The following is a 15,350-nucleotide window of genomic DNA, read 5'->3' as shown; positions in this document are numbered from 1 at the left end:
GCCCGGCTAGTTTTTTTTGGTATTTTTTAGTAGAGACGGGGTTTCACCGTGTTAGCCAGGATGGTCTCAATCTCCTGACCTAGTGATCCGCCTGTCTCGGCCTCCCAAAGTGCTGGGATTACAGGCTTGAGCCACCGCGCCCGGCAGCGCTGCCCATCTTGGGCATGGTTTTAGGTTCTTGTTTACCTAGATGAATCCTCCTGAAGACCTTAGGGGCTGGCCACAATGACGTCCTCAGCTAAGACAGGCGGGCACAGAAAGCAAGAGTCCTTGCTCAAGACCTCACAGCTGTGGAGGCCAAGCTGGAATTACCCGCTGCAGCTCATCTCCAGGCTGCGGTCTACTAACCAGTCACCAGCCCAGTGTGAACCCCGACTTCCTCCACCAGTCACCCTCCCTGGGGCTGCCCATAGAACAGCTTCTTCCATGTTTGGCCAGCAGCAGATAGCCTAGGACTGAAGCAAGCCTTGTTCTCTGAAGTAGTGGTGCTAGCTTTCCGTAGCACTCAGTCTGAGCAGGAAGCAAATGGCAAGCAAGGCGGTTGGGAGGCCCTACCCTCAATCTGAGGGGAACATACCAGGTCCCTCCCAGCAAGAATGTCTCACCTTGACACAGCCCAGCTTCCCTTCCCTCCGCCCTACACCCTAGGATAAGACAGGACAAAGAACTGGCTGAGCACAGGGGATTTTATTGATGGTACACGACAAGGTGGGGCTCCCTAGGCCCCTCCCCTCTTCAAGGGGTCTACATGGAAACTGAGGGGAGATTCAGTGTGGCGGGGGACTGAGTGTGGCAGGGACTCCCCAGCAGTGAGGGCCTCTCTCTCCCTCTTGTGCTCTCGCTGGGGCTGGTGGTCCGGGGGTCTTACTCCTTGGAGGCCATGTGGGCCATGAGGTCCACCACCCTGTTGCTGTAGCCAAATTCGTTGTCATACCTAGAAGATGAAAAGAGTCGTTAGGGCCCTTTTTCTGAGCCAGTCACCAGAGGGCGCCAGACTCTGCACCACTTTTTAAGAGCCTGTCTCTGGCCCCAGCCACATACCAGGAAATGAGCTTGACAAAGTGGTCGTTGAGGGCAATGCCAGCCCCAGCGTCGAAGGTGGAAGAGTGGGTGTCGCTGTTGAAGTCGGAGGAGACCACCTGGTGCTCAGTGTAGCCCAGGATGCCCTTGAGGGGGCCCTCCGACGCCTGCTTCACTACCTTCTTGATGTCATCGTACTTGGCAGGTTTTTCCAGACGGCAGGTCAGGTCCACCACTGACACGTTGGCAGTGGGGACACGGAAGGCCATGCCAGTGAGCTTCCCGTTCAGCTCAGGGATGACCTTGCCCACAGCCTTGGCAGCGCCAGTAGAGGCAGGGATGATGTTCTGGAGAGCTCCGCGGCCATCACGCCACAGTTTCCCGGAGGGGCCATCCACAGTCTTCTGGGTGGCAGTGATGGCGTGGACTGTGGTCTGGAAAAGGAGGGAGTGAGGCCCTGCAGAGTGCTCCCCACATCACCACCCCTCTACCTCCCTCCCCACCTTGAAAGGAAATTATGGGAGAGCCAGTCCCCAGAAGGCCCAGCCCCCAGGGTTGCATGCAGGCCTGGCCGGGAGGAGGAGCCAGCCCTGCATGAGAAAGGCAGCAGCCTCAGTCCCATTCCCCAGCTCTCATACCATGAGTCCTTCCACGATACCAAAGTTGTCATGGATGACCTTGGCCAAGGGTGCTAAGCAGTTGGTGGTGCAGGAGGCGTTGCTGCAAACAAAGAGGGGGCGCAAGTCAGGGGAGCGTGTCCACAGGGTGCCAGGCTGGCCGCTTCTCCACTGGCCCTGCCTTCCTCACCTGACGATCTTGAGGCTGTTGTCATACTTCTCATGGTTCACACCCATGACGAACATGGGGGCGTCAGCAGAGGGGGCAGAGATGATGACCCTTTTGGCTCCCCCCTGCAAATGAGCCTACAGCAGAGAAGTAGACAGTTATAAACCCGGGTTCTGCCTCTGCAGGGCTGAGCCAGCTTCCCCTACCGCGGGCCCTCCTGCACTCACCCCAGCCTTCTCCGTGGTGGTGAAGACGCCAGTGGACTCCACGACGTACTCAGCGCCAGCATCGCCCCACTTGATTTTGGAGGGATCTCGCCTATGGGGTGGGGGAGACAGGGATAGGACATATTGAGGGACACGAGGTTACCATGTACCCAAGGGAGCCGCACCACCCTAGCTGCCCCCCACAGCACATTTCTCCCACTGCCTTCCACTCACTCCTGGAAGATGGTGATGGGGCTTCCATTGATGACGAGCTTCCCGTTCTCAGCCTTCACGGTGCCATGGAACTTGCCATGGGTGGAATCATACTGGAACATGTAAACCTGGGGGAATACGCAAGGGTGTGAAGGGGCTGCCTGGCAGCCAGGTGGCTCCTCCCACATCAGCTTTGGGGCAGCACTCACCATGTAGTTGAGGTCAATGAAGGGGTCATTGATGGCAACAATATCCACTTTACCAGAGTTAAAAGCAGCCCTGGTGACCAGGCGCCCAATACGACCAAATCTAAGAGACAAGAGGCAAGAAGGCATGAGGAGGGGAGGCTTCTCCACAGTATGTGAGCTGCCCTAGGACACCTCTCCATTAAGAGGGCGAATGCAGCATCTCCTTACCCCCAACATCTCCTTACCTCCATTAAGAGGTGAATTGTATCTCCCTTGAGCTCCCCTGCCAGGCTGGCCTGGCTTTACGGCATGGCTGCAACTGAAGGCTCCACTGCTGCCTAACACCCCCCGTCATAGGAAGCCCTTCCAGGAGAAGCGGCCATGTGGGGCACTGCCACCCACAGTCTGGGCACAAGCTTTGCACGTGGCATTCAGCACCTCACTATGCCACCCCAGGAATGCTTGCTGCTGCCTAGCTCAGCCTCAAACTGCACCGTTTAAGGAGAAAAGATTTGTACACTCAGCATCACCAAACTCAAAGGGCAGGAATAAAGGTCAGAAATTAATTGGACAGGGCAAGCCCACCCCTTCTCTAAGACCCGCCTACAAAAGGGACAGAGATTGGGCCGGGGGAAGAGGGGAAGTTGTTTTTTAACCCCCTAGTCCCAGGGCTTTAATTTGCAAGCTTCTAGTCCTTTCCTAGCTCTTTTCCAGAATTCAGGAGTGGGAGCACAGGTGTGTGCATGTGTGTGGGAGAAGGGATGGGAGACGGCCCAAGCCCAGGCCCCCAGTTACAGAAAGGTCAGCAGCTATATTTATCCTCAGACCAGGGTGCGGTGGGAGATCTGGTTTCTGGAAGACGGAATGGGGAGAAGGGCAGGTTTCCCGAGGCTCCCAGACACCCAATCCTCCGGGTGACATTTACAGCCTGGCCTTTGGGGTGGGGTCAACGCTAGGCTGGCAGGGGAAGAGGGGGGCCATAAGGTGAGCCGCCGCTGCAGAAAGGGGCCACCGCCAGAGGGGCCATTTTGCGGTGGAAATGTCCTTTTCCAACTACCGATGACTCAGCTCCCCCCGGCTTGGCACCAAGCCACAGCCACCACACCTCTGGAGGGAGGGGACACAGGAGGACCTCCATAAACCCACTTCTTTGATTTACCAGAGAATTATCTAGAAAAAGCATCACCCGGAGGGGAAATAGGGCTTGCAGCTCAGGGGCCGACTTGAGAGCAGGGGCCGGGAAGCCTCGCTCCACCTGACTTCCCCGCCACACGCGACTCCACCCACCGAGGCAGGAGCGCAGGGTTAGTCACCGGCAGGGTTTCCTAACGGCGGCCCATTCATTTCCTTCCCGGTTGCAACATGGCGGCCGCTCTACCGCAGGCGCAGCCTCCGGACTGGGATGCACCCGCTGCGCACTAGCATCCCGGGGCCTGCGGTGCCGGAGGCCATGGGGGAGGGGCTCCTCTGCGACACGTGACCTCGCAGAGCGCGAAAGGAAAGAAAGCGTCCCCAGCTAGGGGTCCGGGTCGGATGGAATCTCGGGCGGGAGTAGGGACCTCCTGTTCCTGGGGACTAGGGAAGGCAGGCCCCGGGCAGATGGCGCCGCAAGGGCGGAGCTGCACAGGGCGCCACAGCCTGGGTGCGGGGCTCCGCCAGGTCCGAGCGCTGACCTTGAGCTCTCCTTGCCGGACGCAGCTACCCTACCCCATACGACAGCAAAGACCCGGAGCCCGCAAGGCTCGTAGACGCAGTTTGCGGGCGGCCCAGGGCCCCCCAGCCACCCACGAACTCACCCGTTGACTCCGACCTTCACCTTCCCCATGGTGTCTCAGGGATGCGCTGCGCGGAGAGAGAGAACAGTGAGCGCCTAGTGGTCCCGGTCGACACCCACGCCTCCCCTCCCCTCCCCTCCCCCCACCAGCCTCCATGCCCAGCCCGCGCCGCATCACGTCCTCCGCCCGCCCCTGCAATGCGGAGGCAGCCCGGGCCCGGACCCGGACCCTGGCCCGCGCCCACCCCGCAGCGGCGCGAACACGTCCGGCCCACGCCCGCTCCTGCCGCCTTCAGGCCCGTCCCTAGCCTCCGGGCTCCTCTCCGCCCGTCTTCACCTGGCGATGCAAGAGAAAATGCGGCTGACTCTCGAACAGGAGGAGCAGAGAGCGCAGGGGGAGGCTGCGGGCTCAATTTATAGAAACCCGGGGGCGCGGCGGCAGGCGGTGACTCTGACCCCGCCTCCCGCCGGGCTCAGCCAGTCCCAGTCCAAGGACTTGAGGCCTGAGCTACGTGCGCCCGTAAAACCGCGAGTAGCGGGGCCCTGCTTTCTCCCTGCTCTTTTTTTTTTTCCGCAGCCGCCTAGTTCAACTGGGCACGCATCAAGCGTGTGGGCCCCGACGGAGGGGGGAAGGGACTGAGACTGGCCCGATGGGAGGTGATCGGTGCTGCTTCCCAGGACTGGAGTGTGGGCAGCAGGAGACTAGGGAGTCAAGGACGGGGGCCCTTACACGCACGGATGAAACAGGACTTTGGGAGCGACTGAGATGGGGAATTGGAGCCCGAGCCCTGCACGGCTCGCGGCTGCACGCGGCCTGCCCCCTCCCCTTTCTTTCAAAGGCTGAGAGGCGGGAAAGTTGGGGAACTTCTCCTCGAGGCTCTGCGGTAGTGACACCGGAATAGCTGAAGCAAAGGGCTAGGAGGGGCCCGTGGGCCCTTCCCAGCCCCCACTTCCCCCTCCCCATCTCCTGGCTCCTGGCCTCTCTGGGACCGAGGCCTGGCCTGGGCACTGGGCAGTGGGGGCCTGGAGAGGAAGGAGGCTCGGGAGGCGGCTTGAGGGGGAGGTTTCTACACGGAAGGTCACGATGTCCTGCAGCCCTGTAGCTTGGACCTGATGATTAGGGCAGACAATCCAGGCCCTGTGTGCACCAGCGGCTCTCCCCGGGCTGGGGCCCCAGGCGGAGGACAGGATGGCTGGTGGGGGCCCAGAGGCCTCCCACAAAGTCACTCCTGGAGCCCCGTGGGCTGTGCTGCCTAGGGTGAGAGACAGTGTGCTTTTCACTCCATCCAGCCCGGGGCGAAGAGCGGGACGTGAGGGCGGAAGTGCCTCCCCGCCCTGGGACGTGCAGGCGAGCCAGGAGCCAGGGACTCCCCTTCACTGGCTTCGCTGGGGGATATTGAGGGCAGGGTGAGTCAAGAAGAGGGAAAAAGTGGGAAAAGAGGTCTTGGGCACATGGTGGGAACAGGCCCCCTGCCCCTTCCCACAGGGTATCCATTTCTCTGGTAGGAGGGCAGAGGGCCAGGTTTGTGAGTGTGGGATGGGAGCGTGCTGAACACTTGTAAGGAAGGGGGTGGGGTGGGGTGGCCTTGGCCCATCAGCAGGTGCATGGGAGGGGGATCCTGGGCCTCTTTGCTGGCCCAGCATAACCTGACACCAGCCCCCTGCCCTTCTAGCTAAAAGCCGTTTGCTAAGTTTAGCCCGCCTGGTGATAATCTTTGCTTAAAAGGCACCCACAGGACTCCAGTCCTTGTCCCTGTCTTTCTGGGATTGCCTTTCCTCCTGGGACCCAGAACCAGGCTGTGTCCTCGTCTGGCTGCCATTGGCATGGTTGGTGCGGGCTTTTCACAATGACCACCCAGAGCAGAGTAGCAAGAGCAAGGCAAGAGGGTCCTTAATGGTGGAAGGGTGGGGTGGGGGAGTGGAGGAAGCCCCACCTCTGACTCAGCTATTCCTGCAACCAGGACCATTAACCCTTTCCCATCCAGAGCGTTAAGAGCACCTCCATGCTCCTGCACCACCAAGCGTGATTTGGGGGCGCCATCTTCCCCTCTGCCTCATGCTTGTCATTTTTCATTACTGTCTTCTCCCCGCTAAGAGGGAGCTCGGTGCCCAGGGAGCACTAGTGACGTAGTGTGCTGTTGTCATGACAGCAGAGGCACCAGTGTGGTCACGACAGCCAGCTCACAGCCTCCGGTTCTAAGGTGACTCAGCAGAGACGACTTGAGGAGCTGGAGAGGGGTGGGCAGGCTTCAGGGGCAGCCCGCTTGCAGCATAGCCTGCGCCCCCTGCAGACCTGGGACCAGTGAGGAATGCGGGAGACAGACCTTGTCTCCTGCAGAGCTGGAGGGGATCATGACCTGACCTGCCACCAGCCTGGCCCAGTCCGCTGCCAGCCTTTGGAGATGGGATTAGGGAACACGAGTGGGGGTGGGGTGAGGCACACAAAGGAAAGCAACCCTTGGTCTAGAGCAGGTTTTCTCAACTGCGACACTATTGACATTTTGGGCTGTGTAATTCTTTGTTGAGGGGCTGCCCTGTGCACTGTAGGCTGTTTAGCAACATCCCTGGCCTCTGCCCACCAATGCTGGTAGCATTCTTCCCCCACAGGCTATGACAACAGAAAAGGCCCCAGGTGTTGTCAAATGTCCTCTGGCAGGCAAAATTGCCCCCGTTCAGAAGCGCTGATCTGGAGTCGAGGCACTGCATAATTCTCCCGAGGCTGGCTGGTCACTGTGCAGGGTCCGGAGGTTGAGAGGGGAAAGGTGGCAGTGACAGGGCAGGAAGCTCATCTGCCATCCTGGGACAGGCCCTAGTTCTCTGGGCTCGCTCATCTCTCTCTGCACTGATAACCCTCTCTCTGCTGCATGAATCTGGGCTAATGTGAAAGATGAAACAAAGACAAGCTTAGGAAAAAATGTCTAAAAGTATATAAAAACATTTATTCATTAGAAAACAAGGAGATTGGCAAACATATTCCAAAGTGAAAGCAGCTCAATGCAGTTCAATTAGGCTAATTTAAGAGAAAGGCCTTGCATTTTAAAGATCGTGTATGTACTTTTTTTTTGAGACGGAGTTTCACTCTTGTTGCCCAGGCTGGAGTGCAGTAGGGTGATCTCGGCTCACTGCAACCTCTGCCTCCCAGGTTCAAGCGATTCTCCTGCCTCACCCTCCCGAGTTGCTGGGATTACAGGTGTGCGCCATCACGCCTGGCTAATTTTTAATTTTTAGTAGAGACAGGGTTTCTCCATGTTGGTCAGGCTCGAACTCCAGACCTCAGGTGATTCACCCGCCTCGGTGTCCCAAAGTGCTGGGATTACAGGCGTGAGTCACTGCGCCCGGGCGGTTTTGTTTTTTGTTTTTTTTTAAAAGACAGACAAATATTTTACAAGGGTAACAATTAGAATTCCAGGTCACCCTACAAGTCCTAGGGTCCGCGCCGGCGGGGAGCGCGCCTCCTAGGGTCTGCGCCTGCGAGCTGATGCTCTGAGAATGGGGGTTGTTTTCTTGGGTGTCTCGTCTTCTGTCATCTCTGCTGAAAGATCTATGCAAAGAATTAGAGGAATAAGAAAAAGCTGAGTCACAAAGATGGTGAAAAATAGATATGAGAGAACAAGTGGGACAATCCCACACCACCCTGCAGAAATAAAATGCAAGCTGTACAGGAGGCCCTGCTGGGGCAGTGGGCAGGGCATCTACACTCAGGCCCCCACAGCAGGTCCCGTGGAAAGCAGCCCCCCGCACCCTGGCTGTGCGCCTTCTGGGCCGGGACAGGCGGGAGCATCATACCTTCCTCACTGGACTCATCGCTTGAGAAGACAACTTTGGGTTTCTTTTTGGAAGCTCGCTGCTGGGTGTTTGGATGCCGACGGGTAGTACGGCGGGGCTCCGGTGTGACAAAGTCATTGTCTGAGGCTGTAGAAGCCAGAGGTTGGTGCCTAGAAACTAGAAGAGGCAGGAAAATGTGATTTAAAAAAGAAGAAGAAACAAATCACTGCAGGAGGGGAAGGCCCAGTCTGGTCCCGCCAGTACAGCTTGCCTCACGCACCAGTGGATGGTCTCTTGGCTGCTGGGGCTCTCTGGCTACCTGCCTGGCCAATCTCAAGCTCATCGATCCCATCCAAACCTCTGGTATGACAGGCCCGAAGCTTCTGCTCAAATTCATCTATTACAGCCTGGAGGGAGAAAAGGAGATTAAGAGCAGGCTTGAAAACAGTTACTTCTGATTAAAAAGAAACAAGGCCACAGAAGACATGGAGGGCCTTAAATGCACATTACGAAGAAGGCAAGCTGAGAAGGCTCCATGCTGGATCGTTCCAGTGATACATTCTGGAAAAGACAAAGCAATGGCAACAGTAAAAAGATCAGGGGTTGTGAGGACAGAGGGATAAACAGGTGGAGTGCAGGGGATTTGTAGGGCAGTAAAACTCTTCTGTATGATATCGCAGTGGTGGGTATGTGTCATTACGTACAGTGAACCCCAATGTAAACCATGACTTTGGGAGATGAGGTGTCAATGTAGGTTCAGCGTAACAAATGTACCTCCCTGGTGCAGGATGTTGACGGTGGGTTAGGCTGTGATGTGTAGGAGCAAGGGGTAGATGGGGACTCCCTGTACTTTCTGCTCAATTTTGCTTTGAACCTAAAACTGCTCTGAAAAAGAAAGAAAAACTGAAACAAACAAACAAGAATTGGATGAGATGCTACTTTGGTTGTGTTTTTGGAGTAATAAAAAAAGAACTGGAGACAGAAAGATCTGGTCTTGGGTCACTCTGGCAATTTGGTTGCACCAAGCTGGGGATAAGTCGGACGGGAACGTGACTGTGAGAGCTGGATGTGGCCCAGGGTCGGCAGATGTCTCAGCCAGCCCGGATCCCGACAGGCATGGAAGCGTCCACACTGCTCACCTTGCCCTCAGGCTTGGCCCAGCGTCGCAGCTTGCCCACAACTGACAAAAAAGCACTGAAGATGGACTCATCTGACAGTTTGTCTCCAAAACAGTCAAAATTGTCAAGCATCTTGCGGAGGCCTCGCTCTGTGAGGGGCAGCTGTGACACACAGTAGGCCAGGTCTCGCTGCTGCCGCTCAGTTCTGCAGACAGCAAGGGCTTTGTGAGATCCAGCCAGTAAAGGCTCAACTTTCCCCATCAGCCTTCCCAGTCCCAGGGATGCCACAGTGCCGGCAGGGAAGGGTGGGGGATGGACCTTTCCCCCCTGCAGGGCCCTGCTCGCACAAAGAACCCTCAGGGAGGGCAGCGTACCGGGCTGTGCGGAACCGCTGACACAGCTTTTCCACCAGGCTCTCTGTCTGCTTGTCCTTGGTGATGTAGGAGAGGAGCTGTCTGCAGGAAGGGGAGATGAGGATGTGCGATGGCCCAGGGCCAGCTCTGCCATCCACTAAGACCAACCCTGGACCCTCCCCCAGCCCAGTCTTCCCTGATGTTCTCTGCCACGGCCTCTGCCTCACCCCTCCCCTTCAGCAGAGCCCCATTCAGCAGAGAAGGACCCCCCACCTCAGGAATTTTCACTGTGAATGGAAATGAACAGGAACAGCTGCTAGGTAGTGAGGGCTCCTGTATGCCTGCCACCATGTTAGGAACTTTATCTTATTTAGTATTTTCAAGAACTAAGGGTTAAGTATCATCAGCCTCAAAAGAAGAGGAAATAGGCACAAAGAGGCTAAGTTATTGCTGAAGGCTGTACAGCTAAAAAGTAGCCGAGGTGGAATTCAAATACAGGGGTGTCTGATTCCTCCGCCTGCGCTATGTGGAAAATGTGCCCCAAGGCCCGGGGAACAATACTTCATGATGGTGTGGAAAGGCTCTTCCTCCACCCCCAGCTCGGGGTCTGACAGGCGGCTGATGATATCTGGAAGGAGATTATAGATTGCGTTGCCCTGTAAGACAGAGAGAGCCGTGTTAAGGAGATGAGGTGACCGACATATTCCCTCTGCAGCAAGCCCTCAGTACCTCGCTGCCTCTCACCTTGTGGGAGAGCTCGTTGAAGAAGTTCTTGGCCAGGGCAGCAATCTGAGGTTCGGGGTCGATGAGTAGCACTGCCATCTCGCTCACCTGCCCCTTCACCTTCACCATGTCCTTGAGGATCAGGTGGGTCATCACCAGCCCCGCTGTTTTCCGCACTTGCTGAGCAGGGTCCCGGAGGCTAGGAATGGAATTGCGGGTCATGGGGACCGAGACCTCCGGATGACACCCTAACGCTGGTAGAAAAGGCCCTCAGCCAGAATCGATTATCCCATGCTCCGCCACTCCAGAAGCAGTCAGAAAGCTGTCTAGAGTTGAAAGCTGGAGTAGGGGAAAGAGGTGAAGCTTCTAACCAGAAGTGTCAATCCCACTGGGGTGACTCTTAGTCAGGGGCCTGTACAGGTCAAGTATCAAGCAGATGTTCGCCGTGATGCCAAAGCCTAGGGGAAGAGCCCTGGTGATTCTCACACTGACTCTGAACAGACTCCGGAGCTCTTGGGAACTGCCACCACGTTGTGAAGGGTCTCTTACCGAGCATACAGATGAGGAGTCCAGGGGTCCACCAGATTGGGAAAGCGGATGGCCAGATCCCCAGTGGCAACCATGAGGTTAGACCGGACAATGGGAAGTGGGGACTTTTCCAGCATGGTGAACAGAAGACGAAGCTGGGAGTCACAGAAAGTGGCACTAGGAGCAAGAGGAGGATCATCAGGGAAGCCATTTCATCCCCATCTTCCTTGAGAAGGTGGTACCAACCCCACGGCCTACCTGATCATGCAGAACTTGCCAAGGGCAAGTGAAGCAGCTGCAGAGAGGTCTGGGTTGCTATAGAGGCCTGGGTTGTTGCAGACTTGAAGCAAGAGTGGAACGAAGGCAGCCAGTGTCTGTCTGCCTGTTGGAAGAGGAACTGCAGGTTTGGGACAGGCTCTGTCAATTGGGAAGAAATTGCTGAGTGCAGCAAGTGTTCTCACCGTCCAACAGTTCCATCTCGCAGATGCCGCGGATGAGTTCCGCCTCTGTGTCATCTGCTGTTGCCCCAACCAGCCCCAGCTCCTCCTCCATGGTGGTCTCAGAGCTTGTATTCTAAAGGGAATGAAGGCGGGGATCAGGATAAGCAGAGACATCATTTTTGATTCCAGCCCATACTTTATTTGGCATGAACAACGTGAGGAAGGGCACATTCTACAAAACCATTTAGAGAATTGTCAAATGTGTCTGTAAAGAGAAAGGATTCCTGAATTAAACAGGGAAACAATGAGGCCCCCATTTGTTTTTCAGTTGCCAAAGTGTGTTTCTACGCCTCTTCCTCATGGAACACATCGTTTCCTATGTATGGTAAACAGATGGATCATGCCAGACAATGGTTCAAAGTCACAGAGGTCAGACTTTTATTTTCTCCAGTGCTGCAAGGCTCTGTGTCTTATTTGTCTGCAAGACATCACTGCCTCTAGTGGAGAGAACGCAGGCCCCATCCCGGGCCAGGCCAGCAACGAGGGCTGATGGAAAAGGCGGGCGGGTATGTGCATGTTCTGACAAACCCTGCCTCAGACAAAAAGCCTCTATCTTATGCTGAGGTGTCCAACTCCACACTCTGCATTGACCTAAATCTTTCCTTCCTGGGTGATCACTGACAGTTTCACCATTGTTCACACGAACGTTTCCTAGGGTAGTAGCCACAGAGACGCAGAAATTCTTCGCTTCATGTAATAGCAGAGGAGCAGATTGCCGGAAGGGGATCAGCTCAGCTCTGAGCTGAGGTAATGAAATAAATCTGGGAAGTGCTGAGGACATTCACACACCTTCTCCTTGGGATCTTTGGTCTTGTGCTCCTGTTCTTCCCGGAGAACTCGGCGCCGACAGAGCTCTCCACTCACTGCCTGCTCCAAGTGGACCAGCTGCTGCAGAGCCACATCCCCAGCCAGGGACAGCAGGTTCATCAACAGGAAAGTGGGGAGCATTGTGGGGGACTCCCCTAGAGGAGAGGGAGAGGGAAGGCGGGCAAAGAGACATTTTTAAGTCCCATCAAACCTGAATCTGATTTTTCCTGATCTTCCCCTTGCTCACGTGCTATTCAAACTAGTGAAGTAAGAGTTGGGGGTGGGAACTGGCCCAACTTCAACTTGGACAAAACGAGACAGTGTACACTAAGGGTCGTTGCAGAAAGTGGTGGTGGCAGTGGCTCCTGGCCCTGCAGGGAAAACAGAAGCTGGCTGTCTCAGTGGGTCAACTCCTGCCCACTTACTCAGGTCCTCCTGACTGGTTCTCTTCTCTTCTAGCTTCTCCAGGGCCTGTTTTGCACAGCCCTGCAATATCTGGGCACAGATCACTTCGGGGCCCTCTGCCAGTTGGTAAATGAGGGTCACTGCCACCTCTTTGAATGGGATCCACAGTGGGTCTGAGTGGACAAAGCCTGCAGAGAAGAAGGGAAAAGTTGTTCACTGCAACAAAGGGCCCAAATCTGCCCAAGGCCTTTCCTGAGAGCTCACCTTTTGTGACCGTCTCCCGCAGTCGCTCAAACAACCTGTGTTCCTGAGGCAGCCGGAAGGGGGGTTGACGTTTGCCCAGAGAAGGCTGTGCAGAACAAGACAACGTGGGTGTGTGTACAGGGTGGACACAAGGATCTCCACTCTCCTTAGTTTGGAACCACCCCCACATACCTTTCTCCTGTCAGAGATGTTGGCAATGGCATGGCACACCTGCTGGGCCAGCCTGTAGTCCTGTGGAAACTTCTCATCCAGCCCTATGCGCACCAGTGTGTCTAAATTGCTTCCCACAATTTCTGGCTTTCCTCTAGGGGAAGGAAGTCACAGAGTGAAAGGCAGTCATGGATTGGACTCAACGGGGAGAAAGGGCCAACAGGGATAGGTACCAGCAGCCCACGCGGTGTCTAGAGCCTTGGAACACTACAGCGAGGCTCTGGCGCGAGGCCAGCCCCTTGGGTCCTGTTGCTTTACTGAATCCCACTACTTCTACTAGGCAAGAGGGCTGCTGCTCTCACTATTTTCTTTCCCATTTAGGTGGCATCATAACTCACAGCAGAGCTCAGGTGGGCCTCACTGTGACAATGTCACTGAAGGAAAAGGAGCCTTCTCAGAACCCTCCTTTGCTCTCCCACCCCTTTGCCTGCTGGATTTGAGCCTCACCGTGCCATCATGCCAAGAAGCATGACAGAGGAACAGCGCTCCAGAGGACAGCAGGCGACCTTCTCGGTGGCCCGCTCCCACAGCAGCTGGGTCACTGCTGGTTTCAACTCATCGTTCCGCACAAACTCACAGAGCTAAGGAGAAAAGAAAAAGGCCTCAAGCCAAAAATGAACAATTCCTTGATCTTTGGTCTGCTTTTCTGAAGATGATATTGAGAACCTGAAGTAGAAAAAGTAATACTTAGGAGTGGAAAAAGAAAGAGGAGGCTCAAAATGTAAGGCAGGGGTTTGAGAGGCACTTCTCTTTCCATTCTCTACTTTTCCACTCTCATGCCTCCAAAACTATTTTATTCAAGTGACATATCGAAACTGACCTTTTGAGTTCCATGTGGGTCCATAGTTCTAAGTCTGGAGATTTCTAACAGGTTTTCTTGCCATTATCACAAACTCAACATGTCTAACATGGAAGCCATCATCCTTCCTTGCCTTTTCATTTTGCCAGTGGTATCAACACTCTATCAGTTACATAGGCTTAAAATTTCAGTCACCTAATTTTTTTACAAATCAGTCACTACTTTTCCTTTAAAAATTTGTCTTCAGTTAAGCCCATTCTGTAGTGATTTCTCCAATCCCCAAGTCCAGCGCCTCGTTACTGCCCATGGCAGCAGCCTCCACCGGCCTTCCTGTCCCATGGGTTGGTCTCAGCCTCTGCTTCCCCACATCACTTCTGCTTCACCCCAGTTTGCAGCTGCTCTCCCCTGCCTCTTGTAGGGCTTTTGCCAGTAATTGGCCTATGACATCGTGGCCAATCACCACCACCAGGCTCTTTTCTTTTCCCCAGTGAGGAGAAAAATGTGGCTGGCAGGAGCGCTCTTCCCAGCGGGAGCTGGAGGTCAGTGCCACTTCCACTCTCTGTGCCCACAGTGCAAATGCTACAAAGCAGAATGGTCTCACTCAAATGCTGGGTGCCTGGCTAACACAGTTAAAGTCCTAGACAATGAAGTCATTCAGGGACTTTCACAGTTTAGTTCCAACCTACATTCACAACTTTCTCATCTTTTCCAGATAATTTTTATTTTTATTTTTTGAGACAGTCTCCCTCTGTCACCCAGGCTGGAGTGCAGTGGTGCAATCTCGGCTCACTGCTACCTCCACCTCCTGGATTCAAGTGACTCTCCTGCCTCAGCCTCCCAAGTAGCTGGGACTACAGGTGGCCACCACCACATCTGGCTAATTTTGTTGTATTTTCAGTAGAGATGGGGTTTCGCCATGTTGGTCAGGCTGGTCTCGAACTCCTGACCTCAGACCTCAGGTAATCTGCCACCTCAGCCTCCCAAAGTGCTGGGATTATAGGCATGAGCCACCACGCCCGGGCTTTTCCAGATCATTTGAACCAGAACACAATCTTCTTTGTTCTACAATGTGAACTGTGCTTTTTCTTGGGTTCTGTTTGAAATGCCCTCCCTACTTGCTGATTCTCTAAATCCTACTCATCTTTTGAGACCCAGCTTAAGTCCTACCACCTTCAAGAAGCTTCCTGACCATCTTACCCCAAACCGCTCTCTTTCCTACTCTGTACCCCTCAGTAGAACACAGAAGTTAAGAGTATGTTTTCTAGAGCTCTTATTGCCTGAGTTTGAATCTCAAACTTTGCCACTAACTAGCTGTAACCAGCCAAGTTCAGTAACTTCTCTGTGCCTCAGATTTCTCATTGTAAAAAGCAGATAATACTACCTCACAGGGCTGTCGTGAGGATTAAACAAGTTACTGTAACATGTGAGTGCCTGTCATATATGAAATACCATATAAGTGATGTTGTTATGTTATTGCTGTGACAACCATTACCTGTACAACTTATTCTGGCACTTTATTACCTATCTGCTGCATTGTTCTAAAAATGTTCTGTGGTTTTTGTCTACTAACTAGACTGTTGGTTCCTTTAAAGTTGGGAACATGAAAGCAAATAGTCTTACACTTCTTTCTGGGGCTAAGTAAATTGCTAAATACATAGTAATAACTCAATAATACTTGTTGCCAGGTGCGC

The 15,350-nt window shown here is 54.6% G+C and overlaps 2 protein-coding genes and 1 long non-coding RNA gene across 6 annotated transcripts in view; 1 reads left to right on the top strand and 2 right to left on the bottom strand.

Moving 5' to 3' along the window:
- Window positions 1–668: 668 nt before the first annotated feature.
- On the bottom strand, window positions 669–4,577 carry GAPDH (glyceraldehyde-3-phosphate dehydrogenase). Of its 4 annotated transcripts, none has more exons than XM_077952285.1 (9): window positions 4,433–4,577; window positions 4,210–4,255; window positions 2,412–2,534; window positions 2,247–2,353; window positions 2,034–2,124; window positions 1,828–1,943; window positions 1,659–1,740; window positions 1,042–1,454; window positions 669–934 (listed from the first exon to the last, which is right to left on the bottom strand). In XM_077952285.1, the coding sequence occupies exons 4-9, from the start codon at window positions 2,345–2,347 to the stop codon at window positions 865–867; spliced, it is 873 nt and encodes a 290-aa protein (XP_077808411.1). In that variant the 5' UTR covers window positions 2,348–2,353; window positions 2,412–2,534; window positions 4,210–4,255; window positions 4,433–4,577; the 3' UTR covers window positions 669–864.
- A 612-nt stretch (window positions 4,578–5,189) lies between these two features.
- Window positions 5,190–15,265, top strand: LOC144332744 (uncharacterized). The gene is made up of 2 exons (XR_013400804.1): window positions 5,190–5,594; window positions 13,182–15,265. It is a non-coding gene; the product is annotated as an uncharacterized LOC144332744 (long non-coding RNA).
- NCAPD2 (non-SMC condensin I complex subunit D2) overlaps window positions 7,107–15,350 on the bottom strand; it is a 37,174-nt gene continuing 28,930 nt past the window's right edge. The window contains exons 18-32 of the mRNA XM_001105024.5: window positions 13,308–13,441; window positions 12,822–12,954; window positions 12,651–12,735; window positions 12,407–12,574; window positions 11,964–12,136; window positions 11,136–11,247; window positions 10,933–11,056; window positions 10,696–10,851; window positions 10,168–10,345; window positions 9,985–10,079; window positions 9,445–9,525; window positions 9,092–9,275; window positions 8,233–8,359; window positions 7,974–8,129; window positions 7,107–7,728 (exon numbers count right to left, since the gene is read on the bottom strand). Of these exons, the coding sequence (XP_001105024.3) occupies window positions 7,643–7,728; window positions 7,974–8,129; window positions 8,233–8,359; window positions 9,092–9,275; window positions 9,445–9,525; window positions 9,985–10,079; window positions 10,168–10,345; window positions 10,696–10,851; window positions 10,933–11,056; window positions 11,136–11,247; window positions 11,964–12,136; window positions 12,407–12,574; window positions 12,651–12,735; window positions 12,822–12,954; window positions 13,308–13,441 (1,992 nt within the window). The 3' untranslated portion in view covers window positions 7,107–7,642. The remainder of the gene's footprint in view (window positions 7,729–7,973; window positions 8,130–8,232; window positions 8,360–9,091; window positions 9,276–9,444; window positions 9,526–9,984; window positions 10,080–10,167; window positions 10,346–10,695; window positions 10,852–10,932; window positions 11,057–11,135; window positions 11,248–11,963; window positions 12,137–12,406; window positions 12,575–12,650; window positions 12,736–12,821; window positions 12,955–13,307; window positions 13,442–15,350) is intronic.

Source organism: Macaca mulatta, chromosome 11 (genome assembly GCF_049350105.2).
Source record: "Macaca mulatta isolate MMU2019108-1 chromosome 11, T2T-MMU8v2.0, whole genome shotgun sequence".
Classification (NCBI taxonomy): Eukaryota; Metazoa; Chordata; class Mammalia; order Primates; family Cercopithecidae; genus Macaca; species Macaca mulatta.
This window is presented reverse-complemented; position numbering and strand designations above follow the sequence as displayed.